The sequence below is a fragment of the Drosophila persimilis genome, unplaced genomic scaffold (genome assembly GCF_003286085.1).
Source record: "Drosophila persimilis strain 14011-0111.01,24,50 unplaced genomic scaffold, DperRS2 tig00000579-arrow-pilon, whole genome shotgun sequence".
Taxonomy (NCBI): domain Eukaryota; kingdom Metazoa; phylum Arthropoda; class Insecta; order Diptera; family Drosophilidae; genus Drosophila; species Drosophila persimilis.
The window spans coordinates 1121859-1138069 of NW_020825322.1; the positions used below are offsets into that span (position 1 = coordinate 1121859).

Consider the following 16211-nt stretch of genomic DNA (forward strand, 5'->3'; position numbering starts at 1 on the left):
ACCATGGTTTTCCGAAAGTTGCTTTTATATTTATTTACATTTTATTTACAAATATTATTTCACATAATGTTATCATTATTAGCTTTTTGGTACTCTTTCAAGATCTATTTGTCTATTTATACAGTAGAAAAAATCTACTTAAATTTTTAAAATATTAAACCAGCATTATTACATAATATGTATGTTTCTAAATTATTTTGATATTTATTAAGCTGTTAGATAAAAAACACCTCAATATTAACGTATGTATTTATGATGCTCTTAAAATCCAAAAACTTTTTAATGAAAGCTATCAATAACTTAAGATAGAGTTACAAAGAAACAAGTTAATTCTTGTGTCAATTTTCGAAATATAGAATTTGAGAACTGTGAAAGGAATGTATCCCAAAAAGAGCTATGGATCCCTGTAGATATATGTATGTAAGTATTAATTTTTAAATTACAAATATAAATAAATGTACATATGTACATCCCAGTGTTGGCCTTTCAGGGTTAAAATAAATGTTCATTAAAAAATCTCATCACAAGATATACAATTTGTCCCACTGTGCTGCCCCCCCTCCCCTATTCGGTGTCCCCTGTTGACACATGGGCGAGCTGCGGTGCGGGTGAAGAGTGGGCTGGAACTGTGCTAACGATTTTCGTAGTTGCCTTTTGTCGATCGGCATTTAAAGTTGATTTAGTTTTAGTTGGTACCCGCGTGGCGGGGCGGGGCGGGGCGGGGCAGGGCTGGGATGTGGAGCGATCGCCAGAGGGGAGAAGGCACGGTAATAAGAAGCCCTCCTTCTTCCCCGCCCTGTATACAAATCGGATTCGCACAGACACAAACACGCAAAAGAAGAGCCGCCGCGAAGACAACGGAAGCGTCGACGTCTTGAGTGATTTTCGGCTTGTCTTTTGCTCGAATGTGAGTGAAGCGCCGGATTAGAGATCGCCCGAGCAAAAACCAACACACACACAGACACACACCACACGAAGGCACATTCCCCGAGTGCGATTCGGCAGTTAAAGGAGGTGGAAAAATAATCGTGTTCGCTTTCGTTGCGATTTTCGTGCTCGTTCTGCGGCCGTGTGTTCTGTGCGATTCGTTCTGCTCTACTTTTGATTTTCAAGTGCGGCTCGGCTCTCTCTCCGATTTGGATTCTGATTTGGGAATACTGACTACGCGTCGACATTCATATGATGGACGTAACGCGTATCGTGTCGTAACGACAATCGGGTCTGGGGTCTGGGGCTGTATCGGTCTCCTCAGCCGTACCGTACCGTACCGATCGATCTCATCCGCGCAGCCAAGAGCAAAGCCATCCCGTGCGCCGAGTGAAATCTCCTCTGAGAAAACTGAGCTTGGAAGATCGGGGCCCGTGCTGAAACAGTTGCCGAAATCAGAGCGCTGCCGGTGCCGCACCCGGACAGCGCAGCAGCAGCGCTGCGACAGCGACAGTGGCAGTGGCAGTGGCAGTGACTGCTGCGGAACAGACGTGAGCTGGGCAGAATTTTCATTTAAATCAAATCGACGTCACCGTCACCGTCAGTCACCGTCACCGTTAACAAAAAGTGTCAACCCATAGCCTGCAGCGCTTCAATTCAGCGTGCGCCGCTTAACGGTAACGGTCCTGCTCGCGATCGCTCGCTCCCGCATTTTTTTTCTGGAATTTTGTTGTTTTTTGTTTTTGCGGTACTTCTCCCGCTGCTACGTGTGTGTGTGTGTGTGTGTCGGTCGTCCAGTGTGTGTCGCGATTTCCACTCGCGGAAGGAGCACAAAGAGACCGAGCAAAGCAAAGCACAAGAACAGGATCCCGCAAGATATTGCAAAGAAAAAACAAACGGTGAACGCCTAAGTAACGGTAAAGCAGAGAGAGAGAGAACAAAAAGTGTTGTGGTTCTTTTTTTTTGTCTGTTTCGAGCACACATACATACATTCCTGAGTGGTGGGTATACGTTCGAGTACATGTATGCACATGTGTATGTGTATGTGTGTCCTGGTCCACGACAGTGGGCCTCCAAGGTTAAGGAAGTGGAATCGAAGGTGTTGGAAATTGGCAATAGTGACAAAATAATGAGTACAGGAGAGAGCTATCAAAAGAATGATGTGAATGATGGGCAAACAACAACAATGAAAGAGTTCAGAGAAGTGCAGACATTATCGCTGATCGATAATGCTGATGTCCAGTAATACTCATGTGTGTGTGTTTTCGTCTCACCGGTGTCCCGGACCTTATCTGAGTGGGACAGCGATCGAAATCGCGGACAAATATTGCGATTGCCGGGATCCGTCCAGACAAGGCGGAAACGATTACACCAGAGGGAACGAGACCCAAGTTTAGGTCCCAATCTCAGCGATCTCTCGATGCAGGTGCGCTCTAGTTCAGACAGACTGTCTATATAATCCGAGCCGATTCGATCCCTCTTCCATTGGGCAAGATTCAGTCTGTTCCATGAATGAACGATCCGCTGAATGCATTTAATTAACGAAAATTGTTTAATACGCAAAAGTGTTTGTTCAACCGACGATCTGAAACAGCTGAAACTGAAAAGCGGAACGGAAAGAGCAGAAGGAGGAGGAGCAACGGTAACCGTTATCGATCAACCGATTGAGCGGGCGATCAAGGCGTCTTAGGCGCCCCGAAAACTTCATCCATCATTTGGCCAAAAAAATGCTTAAGGCATTTAAAAGGCCAGACTCTGGCTCTGAAACTGAATGGGGGATTCATTCAATCAGTCCTATTTAGTCGGAGAGTAAACAACAGATGAATCCATAGCCAATAGCCAATAGCCAGTAGCCAGTAGCCGGTAGCCCTTCTTGGATCCTCGCACTTCCTAGTCCAATGGCAGAAGAACACGGATATCTGGGGATCCATCTGAATGGCTGAGTCTATCCGGGTTTCACCCAATTAATATCCGATATAGTGTGTGGTGTCGCCAACATTTTTTAATTGTCATGTAATGTTCTTGGCTCTGACGTAGCCTTATCAGCCGCAGAGGAAGAGACGAGACAGGAGACACTGATAGATCGAAACTCAATTAATCATCTCTTACCGCGGCGCACAAATAGTATACCTACATATATAGTACTAGTTGTAAAACAATGTCATCATTAGCACTAATAGGGCGGCCGCTGTTGGGGGCTGGAGAGATTCCTTGGAAATTTCATTCAACCCCTCAGGGCACAATGCATGCGATTCTTCTTCCTTTCTTGAGAGATGGGGAGTGTCTCAGAGTCGCAACGGGGCTGCACACGGGGGGCTGCTCGATAGCTCGATAGCTCGACGCCTGACGCCTGACGACAGCCGACTTTTGTTCTGATTATTTACTAAACGTGTTCATTTTGCAGTTGCTGCTATTTACTATTGATTGTACGACTATTTAGCGTCCGAGATATATGTAAATATTTTTATATTTATTAATTTTGTGCTCCACATACACGCTGGATACTCGCTTTCTGCACGTATACGTGGCAGGGTCTGAGATCAGCAGCAGAGCAGACTGCGGAGAGGATCAGTGGATCGTGCCACACGCTATCCTTAGCGCTGCCGCTCGTAAAATGGCATCTCTGTGGGTTATCAATTAGTAAACAATTTTATTATCATATTAAATGTTCTGTTGTCTGCCGTTGTCTTCACTTGACGTCAAATATTGATTAAATTCATTTACATGATCATCGAGTGTTTATTGCCCTTCGGCTCGGCTGTGGGATCGGCTCCGATAAAGATTGGGTCCATTTTATGGTTTATGGGTTCATTTTATTGATGGAACCACCAGGGCGTGGGTGAGTGCAAAACCATTCGCGATTCACCAGTCTTCTTCTGGATCTGCAAAAAGCCACGAATATCCAGGAGGAGTCTATCGCACTCTGGCCAGAAATTTCCATTCCAAAGAATTTTTGGGTTCGCGGGCAAGCCCACAAAGTCACATCGTCATCGAAATGTTTACTCGGAATAAATAAATACATAAAATAGAGGAAATACTCGTGCAATAAATGCAAAAAAAAAAAAAAAAAAACTTCCATTGAACTGGCGTCACAACGCTTGAATAAACGGGTTGTTTTTAACAACAGAAGAGGAAAACCTATTTCATTATTTCACAGATAATTTAATAGAAATTATACATTAAGAACGATAACTAAAACTGTTGCAGAATCGAATGCTCGCTTATCAGCGATCCCCCCCTTGACATTAACAATTCCCATTTCTCGAATGCGAATGTAATCAAGCGTGTAATGGGAAGTTCTTGGCGATAGAACACCCATACTATACCTCTCAAACAGTTCCATTCAGAGCATTCACATTCACCTTCGCTGACAGAAATTTCAAGAATCCTATCTGTTCTGGATTGAAAACAAAATTGAAATCCCTCGTCTCCGTCTGTGTCCTACGAAACGAATGTATCCGTTCACTTATGGGACATTCAGGCAGCGTGTAAACGTCATTCCATCCGCGAATGTGCTGTTTGTACGCCTGAAGAAGAGATTAGTCAGTTCTTCCCTAGAAAGCAGCACGCATGGGAAGGGGGATTCCTTGCGCGGCCTAAAGTCCACAGCACACACGGAACTACCCCAACATTAGATCTCATTAGGGCCGAACATGCCAGCCCCGAGGTTTATTATCTTTATGATACTATTGTAAGAACTGTCGAGACACGAGCACCAGACCACCAAAACACACTACACATTATTCTGTCGAGAGAATGACTAAAGCTTGACACCTGAGGATCCGTACCGATCTCTTGGTTGTTTCTTTTCGATCGTTCGGGCCTGTCAACTATTGTTATTTTGCATTCACATGCGCTAATTGCGACACCCACAAGAGCTGCAGCAGCAACCTCCCCAGACCGCCCTATATATATATATATAAATATAGATAACGGAGCTCCAAGATGTTGGGGGAGGCGAAGATGTCTCTGTGGATGGGACTGTGTTGCTAATCGTTGGAGCGGACTACTTTGCAATGCGAGAAATTGTGGAAATTAGCAGTAATAGTACCTTGCTCGTCCGCCTGCCTGCCTGGCTGCCTGGCGATATGATTAGAAGTGTCAATAGGTGTAAAAGCCAGAAGACCGATGACGTATCTCCCAGACGATGGAAGACAGGGAGCATGCCCCCGATCGCTTGTCAACCGATGGGCAGCGCGTGCTTTTTTTTTGTCCAGTAATGCGGCTGCTACGAAACGGAGATATCCTTATCCTAAATGCTTCAAAGATCTGCCCTTAAGACGGATCATGGAATGCGAACAAGAGATATGCTCCAAGAAGGCAATGTGTTTTTGGTGATGTGTTCTTAAGTGGGACACAGGGAACTCATAAGATCTGTTAGTTTTCGAGTAGCGTATGGGTCTCGTATCTGCAATCGTCAGAATACGTATAATATATAATCGTGCATGTAGAGAGACAACAACTGGCCAAAAGCACTTGGGAGCAATCGCAATCAGGCTTCGATTAGTAGCGAGATACAACCGTAAATAACGACAAGAACAAGAAGGAACACCCCTTCTATTTCCACTCCCTAACCTGGACAACACATCATCATAGTAGATTATAGAGCATACATCATCGCAGTGGTTCCCATTTTCTACATTGCAGACGGATAGAGCGACGACGACATGTCGCCCAATCGATGGATACTCCTGCTGATCTTCTACATTTCGTATCTGATGCTCGGCGCTGCCATCTACTATCACATCGAGCACGGTGAGGAGAAGGTGGCGCGGACTGAGGCCGCCGAAGAGCGCCAGGAGATCCATGGTGAGAGATCAATAAGAGTACCCTAGACATACGCCACAGACATTAGCCATAAGCCTCGTGATCGATCGACAGCAAAGAAGCGCATATGTATATATGTGATAAATAGTCTGCCACGAAGTCTGCCCACACACACGCACGGTCTAGACTCTAGAGGTTGATCTACATTTCCCTTGTGCCAACACATGTACATGGTACAATAGGACGTGTCTCCTTGATCAGCGGTGGGAAGGCATTTTCCATTTCCATTTGCACTCCAACCACAACAAAAAAAAACAACAACAAAACCTTCAGCTGAATTCCAGTCATGTACACCACGTGTGTGTTGTTTTAGAAGAACGAGTAGAGCGAGACAATCGATTTTCTGACAGATTTGTAGCTTTATTAAGACTTTGACATAAGTAAACCAAGAATAGTATCTCCAGATTAAATCACGAGCTGAAAATATGCGAATTTTCTTGAGAATTATATCAAAAGATAATTTATTGGAAAGGATATATGTAAATGGATAAATTGATATGGATATGTAGAGCATGTAGATAAGATATGTCCATATATACATATGTATGTATATGCATTGGTACGTTTCGCGCAATATGCGGCAGTGCCCCTCGGCCGGTGCGGCGTGCTTTTGCATAGTAAGGCACAATCGTTTGAATTCGGTCTGATTTCTGTGTGCCAAAACGTGCGTAAATGCTGGTAGGAAAGTGTGAGCTTTATGACTCCACAAGTCTGGGGCAATAATGCGACCTCTACACAGATACACACTCCCTGCGAGTGAGTAGTGAGTGGTATTGTTGGATACATGAGACTATTCGGCGGATGGTTATATCTAGACGCTAAATCAAGCCGCGATCTCGTCTCGGGGATGTATTTACTTCTGTATTTTTATTTTTATTTATATTTGTATTTGTACGTCTCTTCAATTGCAATAAATCCGAATTTAAACGGCCCATAAAACGTGCTAATTATGCAAATAAATAACCCATAAACGCTCTAATTAGTAACCATCGACCCAAGACGTGTCTGTGGATCGAATCGAATCGGATCGGATTGCGGATACCTGATGCACGGTCTCGATTCGGCCATAAAGTGTAGGTCGCTCGCTCGTTCGCTCGCTCGATGGAGTGTAACGAACTGTCAAGGGTTTCCTTTTTCCCTGATACGATACGTATCTGCTGGCTTCTCAAAAAAATCCCCAACTAATCCGCAAAGGTATCCAACGCATTGGACATGGCTTTTTTTTATCACACGTACATAAGTAGACCCAAAGCCGCTGGGCCACTGGCCACAAAGTTAGCCTTAATCACCTGAATGACTGGAAAAATAAACACTTGAATCGCACGATCGTTAAGACTATGACTGTGACTACACGACCATGCGACTGTGGTGTCTCTATGACTTTCAAGTGTCGGCTCGAGAGGAATACATGGGATGGCGATAGGCCCGATAAGAGCGAGGATAAGAGCGAGGCACTCCCTGGACGGAGTCCCCTACAAATTTCCCATAAGCGAACGGACACACAGCAGCAGAGTGAATGGCACTGCTGTGGCATTAGATCTTTCGATCTTCTTCACTCTCCATCGACCTCGACCTCGAAACGGCATGATGGTGATTGCACTCTGGACTTAATATTCGAAATTCCAGAGACTGCTTCAGGGTGCAAGCGTTAATTAAATTAATTTATCAATTTGTTTGGCGCAAACTTTTTTCCGGGCTGTGTGTGCAATCACTGCACTGCTGCGATAATCAGATTCAAACGCCCTCGAGTCGGAGCAAAGGCACAAGGCACAAGGCAACGGCAACGGCGAGGACTTCTCTGAGGCAAGAGCGAGAAATCAAGATAATGATCGACTTCTATGAACAAATTGCCAGCAATCAAGATCCAGCGCGCCTGGGACTGGGAAGAGGGGGGACTACTTACAAAAGCCGATTAAATTGTATGGCAGCTTGTGCACCAGCACCAGACTATATGGCGGATATATAATGCACTTGCTGTTAATATCTGAATTGCCCCCAATTGCGTCCCGTTGTGATCATCAGATTGGATCAGAGCAGAGCTTCACAGAATGACAGCCCGGGAGTGGCTGTCGTGTCCCATCGCCAGATCTCCACTACAAAAATCCCTTTGTTGTTTTCTGCATTTTCGACTGCGTCCCCGGACGCATTTATTGAATTATGCAATTCGTTAAAAGATTACCGGACGGTCGTTTATTGAATGATTGCAGCCGTGGTACACTTGGACAAACAGCCGACAGATGCCCCATGACCTGAGCGCCGCGAGAGTGTGTTGAACCATTGGCCAAAGCGATCCCGATCCAGGGATCACCAGCCGATCACGAGAAATCTCTAGTCATTGATTAAGGTATCACAAGATCGATGAATGGATCGCGTCGCTTAATCGATTGATTTGAGGGATCACAAGTTCAAGAATCAACCACCCATCAGTTTCAATCATTCAATCGAGTGTAAGCGACCCTCGATGATCTTTCGGGAATTTTCCCAGTGATCCCAGTGATCCCAGTGATATGGGATCATTAAATCGATTATTCTATCGATGGCTCCCATTTATCGTATCCAAACATTATGTGCCACAAGAGAACGTAGCACAAGATCAGATTGTTGATCTCTCAATGCTCGGCACGGATCGCACACTCATGACCCTCCCCCAGGGCTCTTGGGGGTTGTCCGGGTCACAGACAGCGAGCGCATTTCAATCAACCAAAGAGCAGGGCACTCGCACTGGTGACATCATGCCCCCCTCCGCCAGAATTACAATTTTGTGAGTCTCCACGGGGTATAGTGTAAAATGTCGCACGCTGACGATCCACCGACCACCGACCACGTCCCACGTTTTGGGGGCCAGGGTTAGGCGTTAAGCGTTAAGCGGCCACAGCAACCCCATCACACGTTGACATCGGAATCAATTTGGATTTCGGCCTCTTTTTATGCCTATTGTTCCCGGCGGAAGGCGGAAGAGCGGCTGAGCTCTGAGCTCTGAGCGATAGAGCAATAGAGCGATCCACCCGCACATTTACTTCCGGATCGGATCGGATCGGATCTGTTCGGATCGTATAACTAATTAAATTTGATTTGATTTCACGCTTGATTGAGTCTTGTATGGTCTTTGTTGCAGCATATCTGGTGGAAGAGCTCTCGGATAAGAATGTGAGCACACAGAACGAGATACTCGAACGGATAACGGAGTACTGCGGCAAGCCGGTGACGGATATCGCGAAGGATGAGCACGAGATCCCCTTCACGTGGACCTTCTACCATGCCTTCTTCTTTGCCTTCACCGTCTGCTCGACGGTGGGCTACGGCAACATATCGCCGACCACATTTGCGGGTCGTATGATCATGATTGTGTACTCGGTGATCGGTATACCGGTCAATGGCATACTCTTTGCCGGCCTGGGCGAGTACTTTGGGCGAACGGTGAGTGATTTCGATTTGTTGATCCCCATCCATCGATCCGGTCGTCACATCTTCCATCTTTTCTCAGTTCGAGGCCATCTATCGAAGGTACAAGAAGTACAAGATGAGCACGGACATGCACTATGTGCCGCCGCAACTGGGGCTCATTACCACCGTGGTGATCGCTTTGGTGCCGGGCATAGCCCTGTTCCTGCTGCTGCCCTCGTGGGTGTTCACATACTTCGAGAACTGGCCCTACTCCATCTCGCTGTACTACAGCTATGTGACGACCACAACCATTGGATTTGGCGACTACGTGCCCACATTTGGGCCCAATCAGGTGAGTGTTTTGTTTTTCTTGGAAATCGGTTAACAACCTCAAATGCGATTCTCTTTGATTTTGCACCGCGATTTAGCCGCGTGAGTTTGGCGGCTGGTTTGTGGTCTATCAGATCTTTGTCATCATTTGGTTTATCTTCTCGCTGGGATATCTGGTCATGATCATGACATTCATCACGCGGTAAGTCGCAGGAGCAGGAATACCCGCACATAGCATGCCTTTCGTTGCGTCGTTATTTGTCGTCTGCATGCCCTAACGTATTATCTATCTTTATCTCTTAATATCTGGTGACACCCCATCTACAATCTTCAATCTACAATCTACATCTGCATCCCATTCAATCATCACAATAAACAGAGGTCTGCAGAGCCAGAAGCTGGCGCATCTGGAGCAGCAGCTGTCCTCCAATCTGAAGGCCACGCAGAACCGCATCTGGACGGGCGTCACCAAGGATGTTGGCTACCTCAGGCGCATGCTCAACGAGCTCTATATCCTCAAAGTGAAGGTATACATTGCAGATACCCGCCAGCAGATCAATCAATCAATCATATATGGGCTAGCACTGCATATCTATGTACTCGTATACGCTAATAGGGAGTTTAATGCAACAGCAAATCATAGTTTAAGCCAACTAATCACTGGGGCGACTAACTAATTCTGACCTTAATGATAAGAAATATCTAAGAACTCTACTAAAATCGGTACAAACTCAATCAATCAATCATCAATCAATGCCTGACGAATAATCATAAGCACCATACCATAAAAAGGTTCTAAAATAAGCTCCAGCTCAGAAGATATTCGCATCGATTCCATTGGGAGGTATTAGATCCATTGATATTATAAAAAATCTACTGATTCTTTTGGGTCTACATACATATTTCCGATCCAATATACCGTACATATGTTCGGGGATTTCTACCGAAACAACAAATCCAAGATCAATTAAAACACGTTTCCATATAGTAATTTTAAGGAAAAATCTAATTTTTGTTCCTTATTTTTCGGTAGTTCTAATACCATGTTTTCTTTTTTACTATCACCCATAAAAAAAAGATAATTTATGATAAAAGTTCTTCCACAAAATCTCTCTTAAAAAGTTACAATAAATTAGCCAATCTCGGGCAACGGTAAAAACTTTGTCCCGCGTTAGAGAGGGCTTAAAATGAATTTTTTTTAGAAGACATTTCCGTAGATAGCATTCTTAAATTGACTAAACTGAAATATTGCCTCAGGTTTCCCTGAAATAGGCTTGGGAATCGTTGGTCGCAAAAGCCTCTTCTGTTTATTTCCCTTGCGAATGCATTGGTTTTTTTTTTCCAGCTATGTAATAATCAAATTTAACAGCCATAATAGGGCTTAAGTTTTATAAGTTCAAGTCTTTCAATGTGGAGATCCATTTTATTTGGACTTTTTTTGGTCTCCATTTGGGTCCTTATGACTGCTGGAAATTGTACATGTATCTTTATGGCTTTATGGCCCGAAATCTGGCACTAACCCATGGCAAACCTAACTCAAACAAATAAAAATAAATTATACAAGGAGTAATCTTAGGTTAAGCAATGCCCCATGGGGGGGCCCATGCCCCTCGAATGTCTAATCTTTGTAGTGCCGTCTGATACTTTGGGAATGAACTCTTGATGTTTTTTACTAAGCGGCGAATACGAATACTCGTTAAATTGGCTTAGATAATCCCTAAAGATGTTGATGTTCTCTGTTCTAGTTTTGTCGAAAGGGAAATAGAGAGAAGCCGAATAATAAGATTAGTAAGATCCAGAAGGAGAAGAGGAGGTGGAGGGTCAGGCGTAAGTAAATATGAGGAAAACATCACGAAACGAGCCCAGTGCTAGCCCAGATCCCAGATCCAGACGGAACCGAAGACCAAACCAAACACTAATCCAGTCCAATCTCTTTACATGTCCAATAACCACCATCGACAGCCTGTCTACACGGACATCGATTTTGCATATACCATGCCGCGCTCCGCTTCCTGTCCGGATCTGAGCATGTACCGTGTGGAACCAGCACCGATACCGAGCCGCAAGCGAGCCTTCTCCGTGTGCGCCGATTTGGCCGCAGCCCAGGATGCGGCAGCGGCTTCGGGACTAATGATTCACGCCAGCTCCGACACGGAGCTGAGCAAGCTGGATCGGGAGAAGACATTCGAGACGGCGGAGGCATATCGCCAGACGACGGATCTGCTGGCAAAGGTGGTCAGTGCTCTGGCGACTGTGAAGCCGCCGCCGGCAGCGGAATCGGAGGACCCGGCGCTCTATGGGGGCTACCATGGCTTCTCTGACTCACAGATCCTGGCCAGCGAATGGTCCTTCTCGACGGTGAATGAGTTCTCGGCCCCGCCACCCCGTCGCCAGCGGGCCCGCGCCTGTTCCGACTTCAACATCGATCCGCCGCACTGGAAGAGCGAGCGTCCGCTGCGGGCCTTGCACAACGAGTGGACCTGGAGCGGGGACAACCAGCAGATTCAGGAGGCCTTCAACAATCGCTACAAGGGCCATGCCGCCAACGGCGGAGCCACCTCCATGGTCCACCTGGAGCCGGATGCCCTGGAGGAGCAGCTCAAGAAGGCGGGCAACACCTCGACCCCCATTGCCGGGCGCGTCAAGAAGTTCTCGATGCCGGATGGCCTACGTCGGCTGTTTCCCTTCCAGCGAAAGCGCCACTCCCAGGATCTGGAGCGGAAGCTGTCCGTTGTCTCGGTGCCGGAGGGGGCCACCGCACTGCCGCCCCGCTCTCCACTCGACTACTACAACAACACGGTCACCGCCGCCTCCAGCCAGTCGTATCTGCGCAACGGTCGCGGTCCGCCGCCACCCTTCGATTCAAATGGCAGCCTCGCCTCCGGCGGCGGCCTGACCAACCTGGGCTTCCATCTGGACGACACGGAGCAGGCCTCCCTCCCAGCCGGAGCAGGAGCTAGTGGAGCGTACCAGCGTCGGCCGCCGGCTGCTGGCAAGCGGCGCCGCGAGAGCATCTACACCCAGAATCCCGCCATTGCCGGCCGCCGGGGCAGCATGTATCCACCCACAGCAGCGGCGGCGGCCCTGGCCCAGATGCAGATGCGACGCGGCAGCATGGCCACCAGCGGCTCGGGATCTGCGGCAATGGCAGCAGTGGCGGCCCGACGGGGCAGCCTCTTCCCGGCCACGGCCACGGCCTCGTCCTCATCGATGGCTTCGATGGCGGCGCCGCGACGCTCAAGCATCTTCTCGGTGACCTCCGAGAAGGATATGAACGTGCTGGAGCAGACCACCATAGCGGATCTCATACGAGCCCTCGAGGTGGTGCACACCCACGCCGTGCTGGACGAGCAGCAGCAGGCGGCTGCGGCAGCATCAACGGCCGGCGGCGGCAACAGGCTGGGCAGCCGGAAGCAACGCAAGATGGGCAATGCTGGCCTCGATCCACCCCAGCTGCCGCCCATACTCTCTCTCTTTGCCGGCGACCAGACCCGCTCACTGCAGGCGGCCGCCGCCAATCGTCTGTATGCCCGTCGCTCCACCATCGTGGGCACCATGTCGCCGAGTGGCACAAGCCGACCGATTCTGGAGCCACCACCAAGCTACACGGAGCGGGCAAGCGGTCAGAATCCGATTCAGAATCAAGGGGCAGCCTCAACGACTGCAGCCTTGGCCTCGAGCACGGGCAAGTTCCGACGCCGCTTCAGTGTCCGGCCCACGGCACTGCAGATACCGCCCGGTCAAGCGCCGCCACCCGGCGCCAGCCTGATCGAGCAGGCAACGGGCACGGGCACCAGCCCCTCGCAGTCCGCACTGCAGCGCCGCCTCTCGCTGCGTCCCTCGCCGCTGGCCCGTGAACTGTCGCCCACCTCGCCCCCAGGAGGAGGAGCTACCGGTACCACTGCGGCGGACGAGGCCTCAGCCACACGACTGCTGCCCCTGCCGGCGGGGACAAGGCCCAGCACCAGCAGCACCCACTCACCGCTGTCGAGAATCGTGCAGATATCGCAGGCGCAGCGTAAGAGCAGCATGCCCACCGCGGGACCTGGAGCGGGCTCGGGCCCTGGGGGAGAGAAGTAGGTGCCGGTGTGCTTATCCATACCAATGTCAATGAAAGTGATCGTTTATCCACCTGTCTGTCGATAAGGAATAATCCTTAGTTGTTATGATTATGTTATACTATATGTAGGGGCCCCAAAGAGGCCCCTCCCAAAGAGATGTACGATCTGTTATCCTAATATTATGTACTCTCTGTACTATTCTCTCTTATTTTTTTGTTTGTTATCCTATATTTATATTTATACTTATCCTCTACAATATATACTCTGTGTATGCATAATGCTAAGAAGGGGCTTACATGAACAAACGAAACATCAGCGTATTCGAAAGGAACTTTGCAAACGATCCAATAGATAGGTAGATTTAGTTTCACGGCAAGTTTATGCCGAGAGATGAAAAACTTGGCACATTCCAAATTTACTATTACTATTCCATACTCGTGCATATATTAAACATTGTCATATACCAGCATAAGACAAAAATGGATGTATATCAATTTTGTGCAAAAAAGAACATGGGAATCAATGCACTTATATATGCTATCCCACAACTGGAAATGGGGATGGGATATTCCTTAGCAGGCACCAACTTACAGACACTACCGATGCCTGCCACAATATATTAATAATAAACTCCTGCATTAGTTTAACCAAAACAAAACAAGCCCGCTTCCAGTCCCTTGGCTACATTGTCGATCATATGTCAGCAGCGCAGCGCCTTACAAGAGCGTTTTAATTTTTGTTTATCCAAAGCCTTTATTGAGAAAAATAACGCTGATCGCCACCCAACTTGAGGTCACCAAACTTGAAGTCACCCAACTTGAGGTCACTCAGCTTGCGGACACAGCTCTTCGAAGATATGTTGATATAGTCTCCAAAGGACGAAGTTTCCGAATGACTTTCCTGTGCCTCATCTTCACTTTGGGATTTGTCGAGTGTCACATAGCTGGGCATCTCATTCGACCTCAGCGGGACGTATTTCTCCTGCGAAATCACCCAGCGTTTAATAGCATCGTCCTTCGATTTCTTCATTTTCCACGGTAACTGATTATCCTGCGACTTCATATAGCGTGTAATTTTACCGTGGTCTTGATTCTCCTGCGAAATCGACAAGCTTTCAATGTAAGCACGATGCTTCCAGGCATAATATTCCATTTGGCGGCTAATAAACCCCTTTTCTTGCTTTTTTGGCTTCTGCTTCTGTTCCTCCACGCGCTCGTGCCATTTAAGGAGAGTGGCGAGGCGTATCTTAGCCTTAGTCTCAGATATCTGCCGAGAAGTTCCAAATACAAATGGACACGAATATTTATATTAACTGTTTCGCATTGATTTGATCTACTTACAAACTCCATCTCTGAATTCTCCAACGCGCAGTCGCTGTTGCTGCCAAATTTCTACTCAATCGCAGATCAACTACTTCTTGCCAGCCGTTTTCGTGGTTTCTGATGGGCTATTTGGCGCCACACGAGAATGTAGGTATGTGTAAGAGGGAGACAATAGGTGTTGTGCTTCGAAGAGGATACAGCTGTTGTCTGGCCTGTGAGTGCGAGTGCGAGCGGGATGGCATCCTCTCGGCGGAGAATACAAGTGCGTACTGCTGTTTTCTTGCGTTTTCCTTTGCTGATTTTCTGTCCTACTCTGCCATTCGCCATATATTTGTGTTTGCATATGTATGCATGCCAAAGCTGCGCGTTTACATATGCATGTGTGTGCGCTTTCGCGCCTGCTTCAACCATTTTATCCCGTTTGTCAATAGAAAGAGAAAACTAAAAACTGTGCCATTAGCAGGTTGAGTTGTGGATTGTGAGGGCATTACCACGCATGCACAAAGAGGTTGTTCAGAATTAGACACGTTTATCTTCAGTTATTAAAAAACTTCTTGGAATATTCCGACATGGAGAACTTTCAAAATACTGTGAGCAACAATACTTCCCAATCTAGCTCGAATGTTTCCGTGCCATTCGCCATCATCGGGGTAGATAATTCCCAGGAGGAAGTTGAAACAGCCCCCAGTATGTCTACGAAATCTTAACCTCATTCAAGAGACTAATTGTTCTGCTTTTCCAATATTAGCCAATACTAGTTCTGCTAGCTCCAATAGCCATGACCCTTCGAGTCCGATGCGCAAGCGCAACGACGAAAACGAGCCTTCGGATGGGGCCTACAAGTGCCGAGCCATTTTTGACACACGTTTTTTGTCGCCAATGCATCAAAACCGCCATACGCTTCTATCACAAGTGCCCAATGTGTAACAAGAAACAGGGCATACGCATACAATATATGTACAATGTATGGACATACAAGGCATACAATGCACATTTATTTGTAATACTGTAATTCAATACCAATGCTCTGGTAGTCATCTTCGCACAATTACGTTTTTTTGTATTCCGTAATAAACTAGAAGTACTCCAAATTCAAATTTTCTCTATATGTATGTACATATATGTATTTATGTACATATTTAATGCATGACAGCCCTGCCCACAGCTTTGATGGCGTTTTTCCGTCGATGTCGATTCCGTCTGTATGTAGTTGACATGTAGCAAATGTGTAGAAAAATAAATTTAGTTGAACTTTAGTGTTTTTGATCTTTTTGTTTGCCCGTAGTAGGCCGATTTCAAAAGTCAACATTAGTTGGTTTGCCGGGATGGGATTTTGAGCACAGTCTGAAACAACACCAGT

The 16211-nt window shown here is 47.0% G+C and overlaps 2 protein-coding genes across 3 annotated transcripts; one reads left to right on the forward strand and one right to left on the reverse strand.

Annotated features, from left to right (window-relative positions):
- Positions 1 to 1897: 1897 nt before the first annotated feature.
- LOC6598382 (open rectifier potassium channel protein 1) lies at positions 1898 to 14181 on the forward strand. Of its 2 annotated transcripts, none has more exons than XM_002023371.2 (7): positions 1898 to 1928; positions 5575 to 5736; positions 8870 to 9171; positions 9239 to 9490; positions 9567 to 9670; positions 9848 to 9995; positions 11431 to 14181. In XM_002023371.2, exons 2-7 carry the CDS (start codon positions 5595 to 5597, stop codon positions 13546 to 13548), a joined length of 3066 nt encoding a protein of 1021 aa, XP_002023407.2. In that variant the 5' UTR covers positions 1898 to 1928; positions 5575 to 5594; the 3' UTR covers positions 13549 to 14181. The 2 variants fall into 2 exon arrangements, with proteins under 2 accessions (XP_002023407.2, XP_026846148.1); XM_026990347.1 differs by lacking the exon at positions 9848 to 9995 and adding an exon at positions 11214 to 11295.
- A 101-nt stretch (positions 14182 to 14282) lies between these two features.
- Positions 14283 to 14936, reverse strand: LOC6598380. The gene is made up of 2 exons (XM_002023369.2): positions 14870 to 14936; positions 14283 to 14795 (listed from the first exon to the last, which is right to left on the reverse strand). The coding sequence occupies exons 1-2, from the start codon at positions 14876 to 14878 to the stop codon at positions 14283 to 14285; spliced, it is 522 nt and encodes a 173-aa protein (XP_002023405.1). The 5' UTR covers positions 14879 to 14936.
- Between the last annotated feature and the right edge of the window lie 1275 nt (positions 14937 to 16211).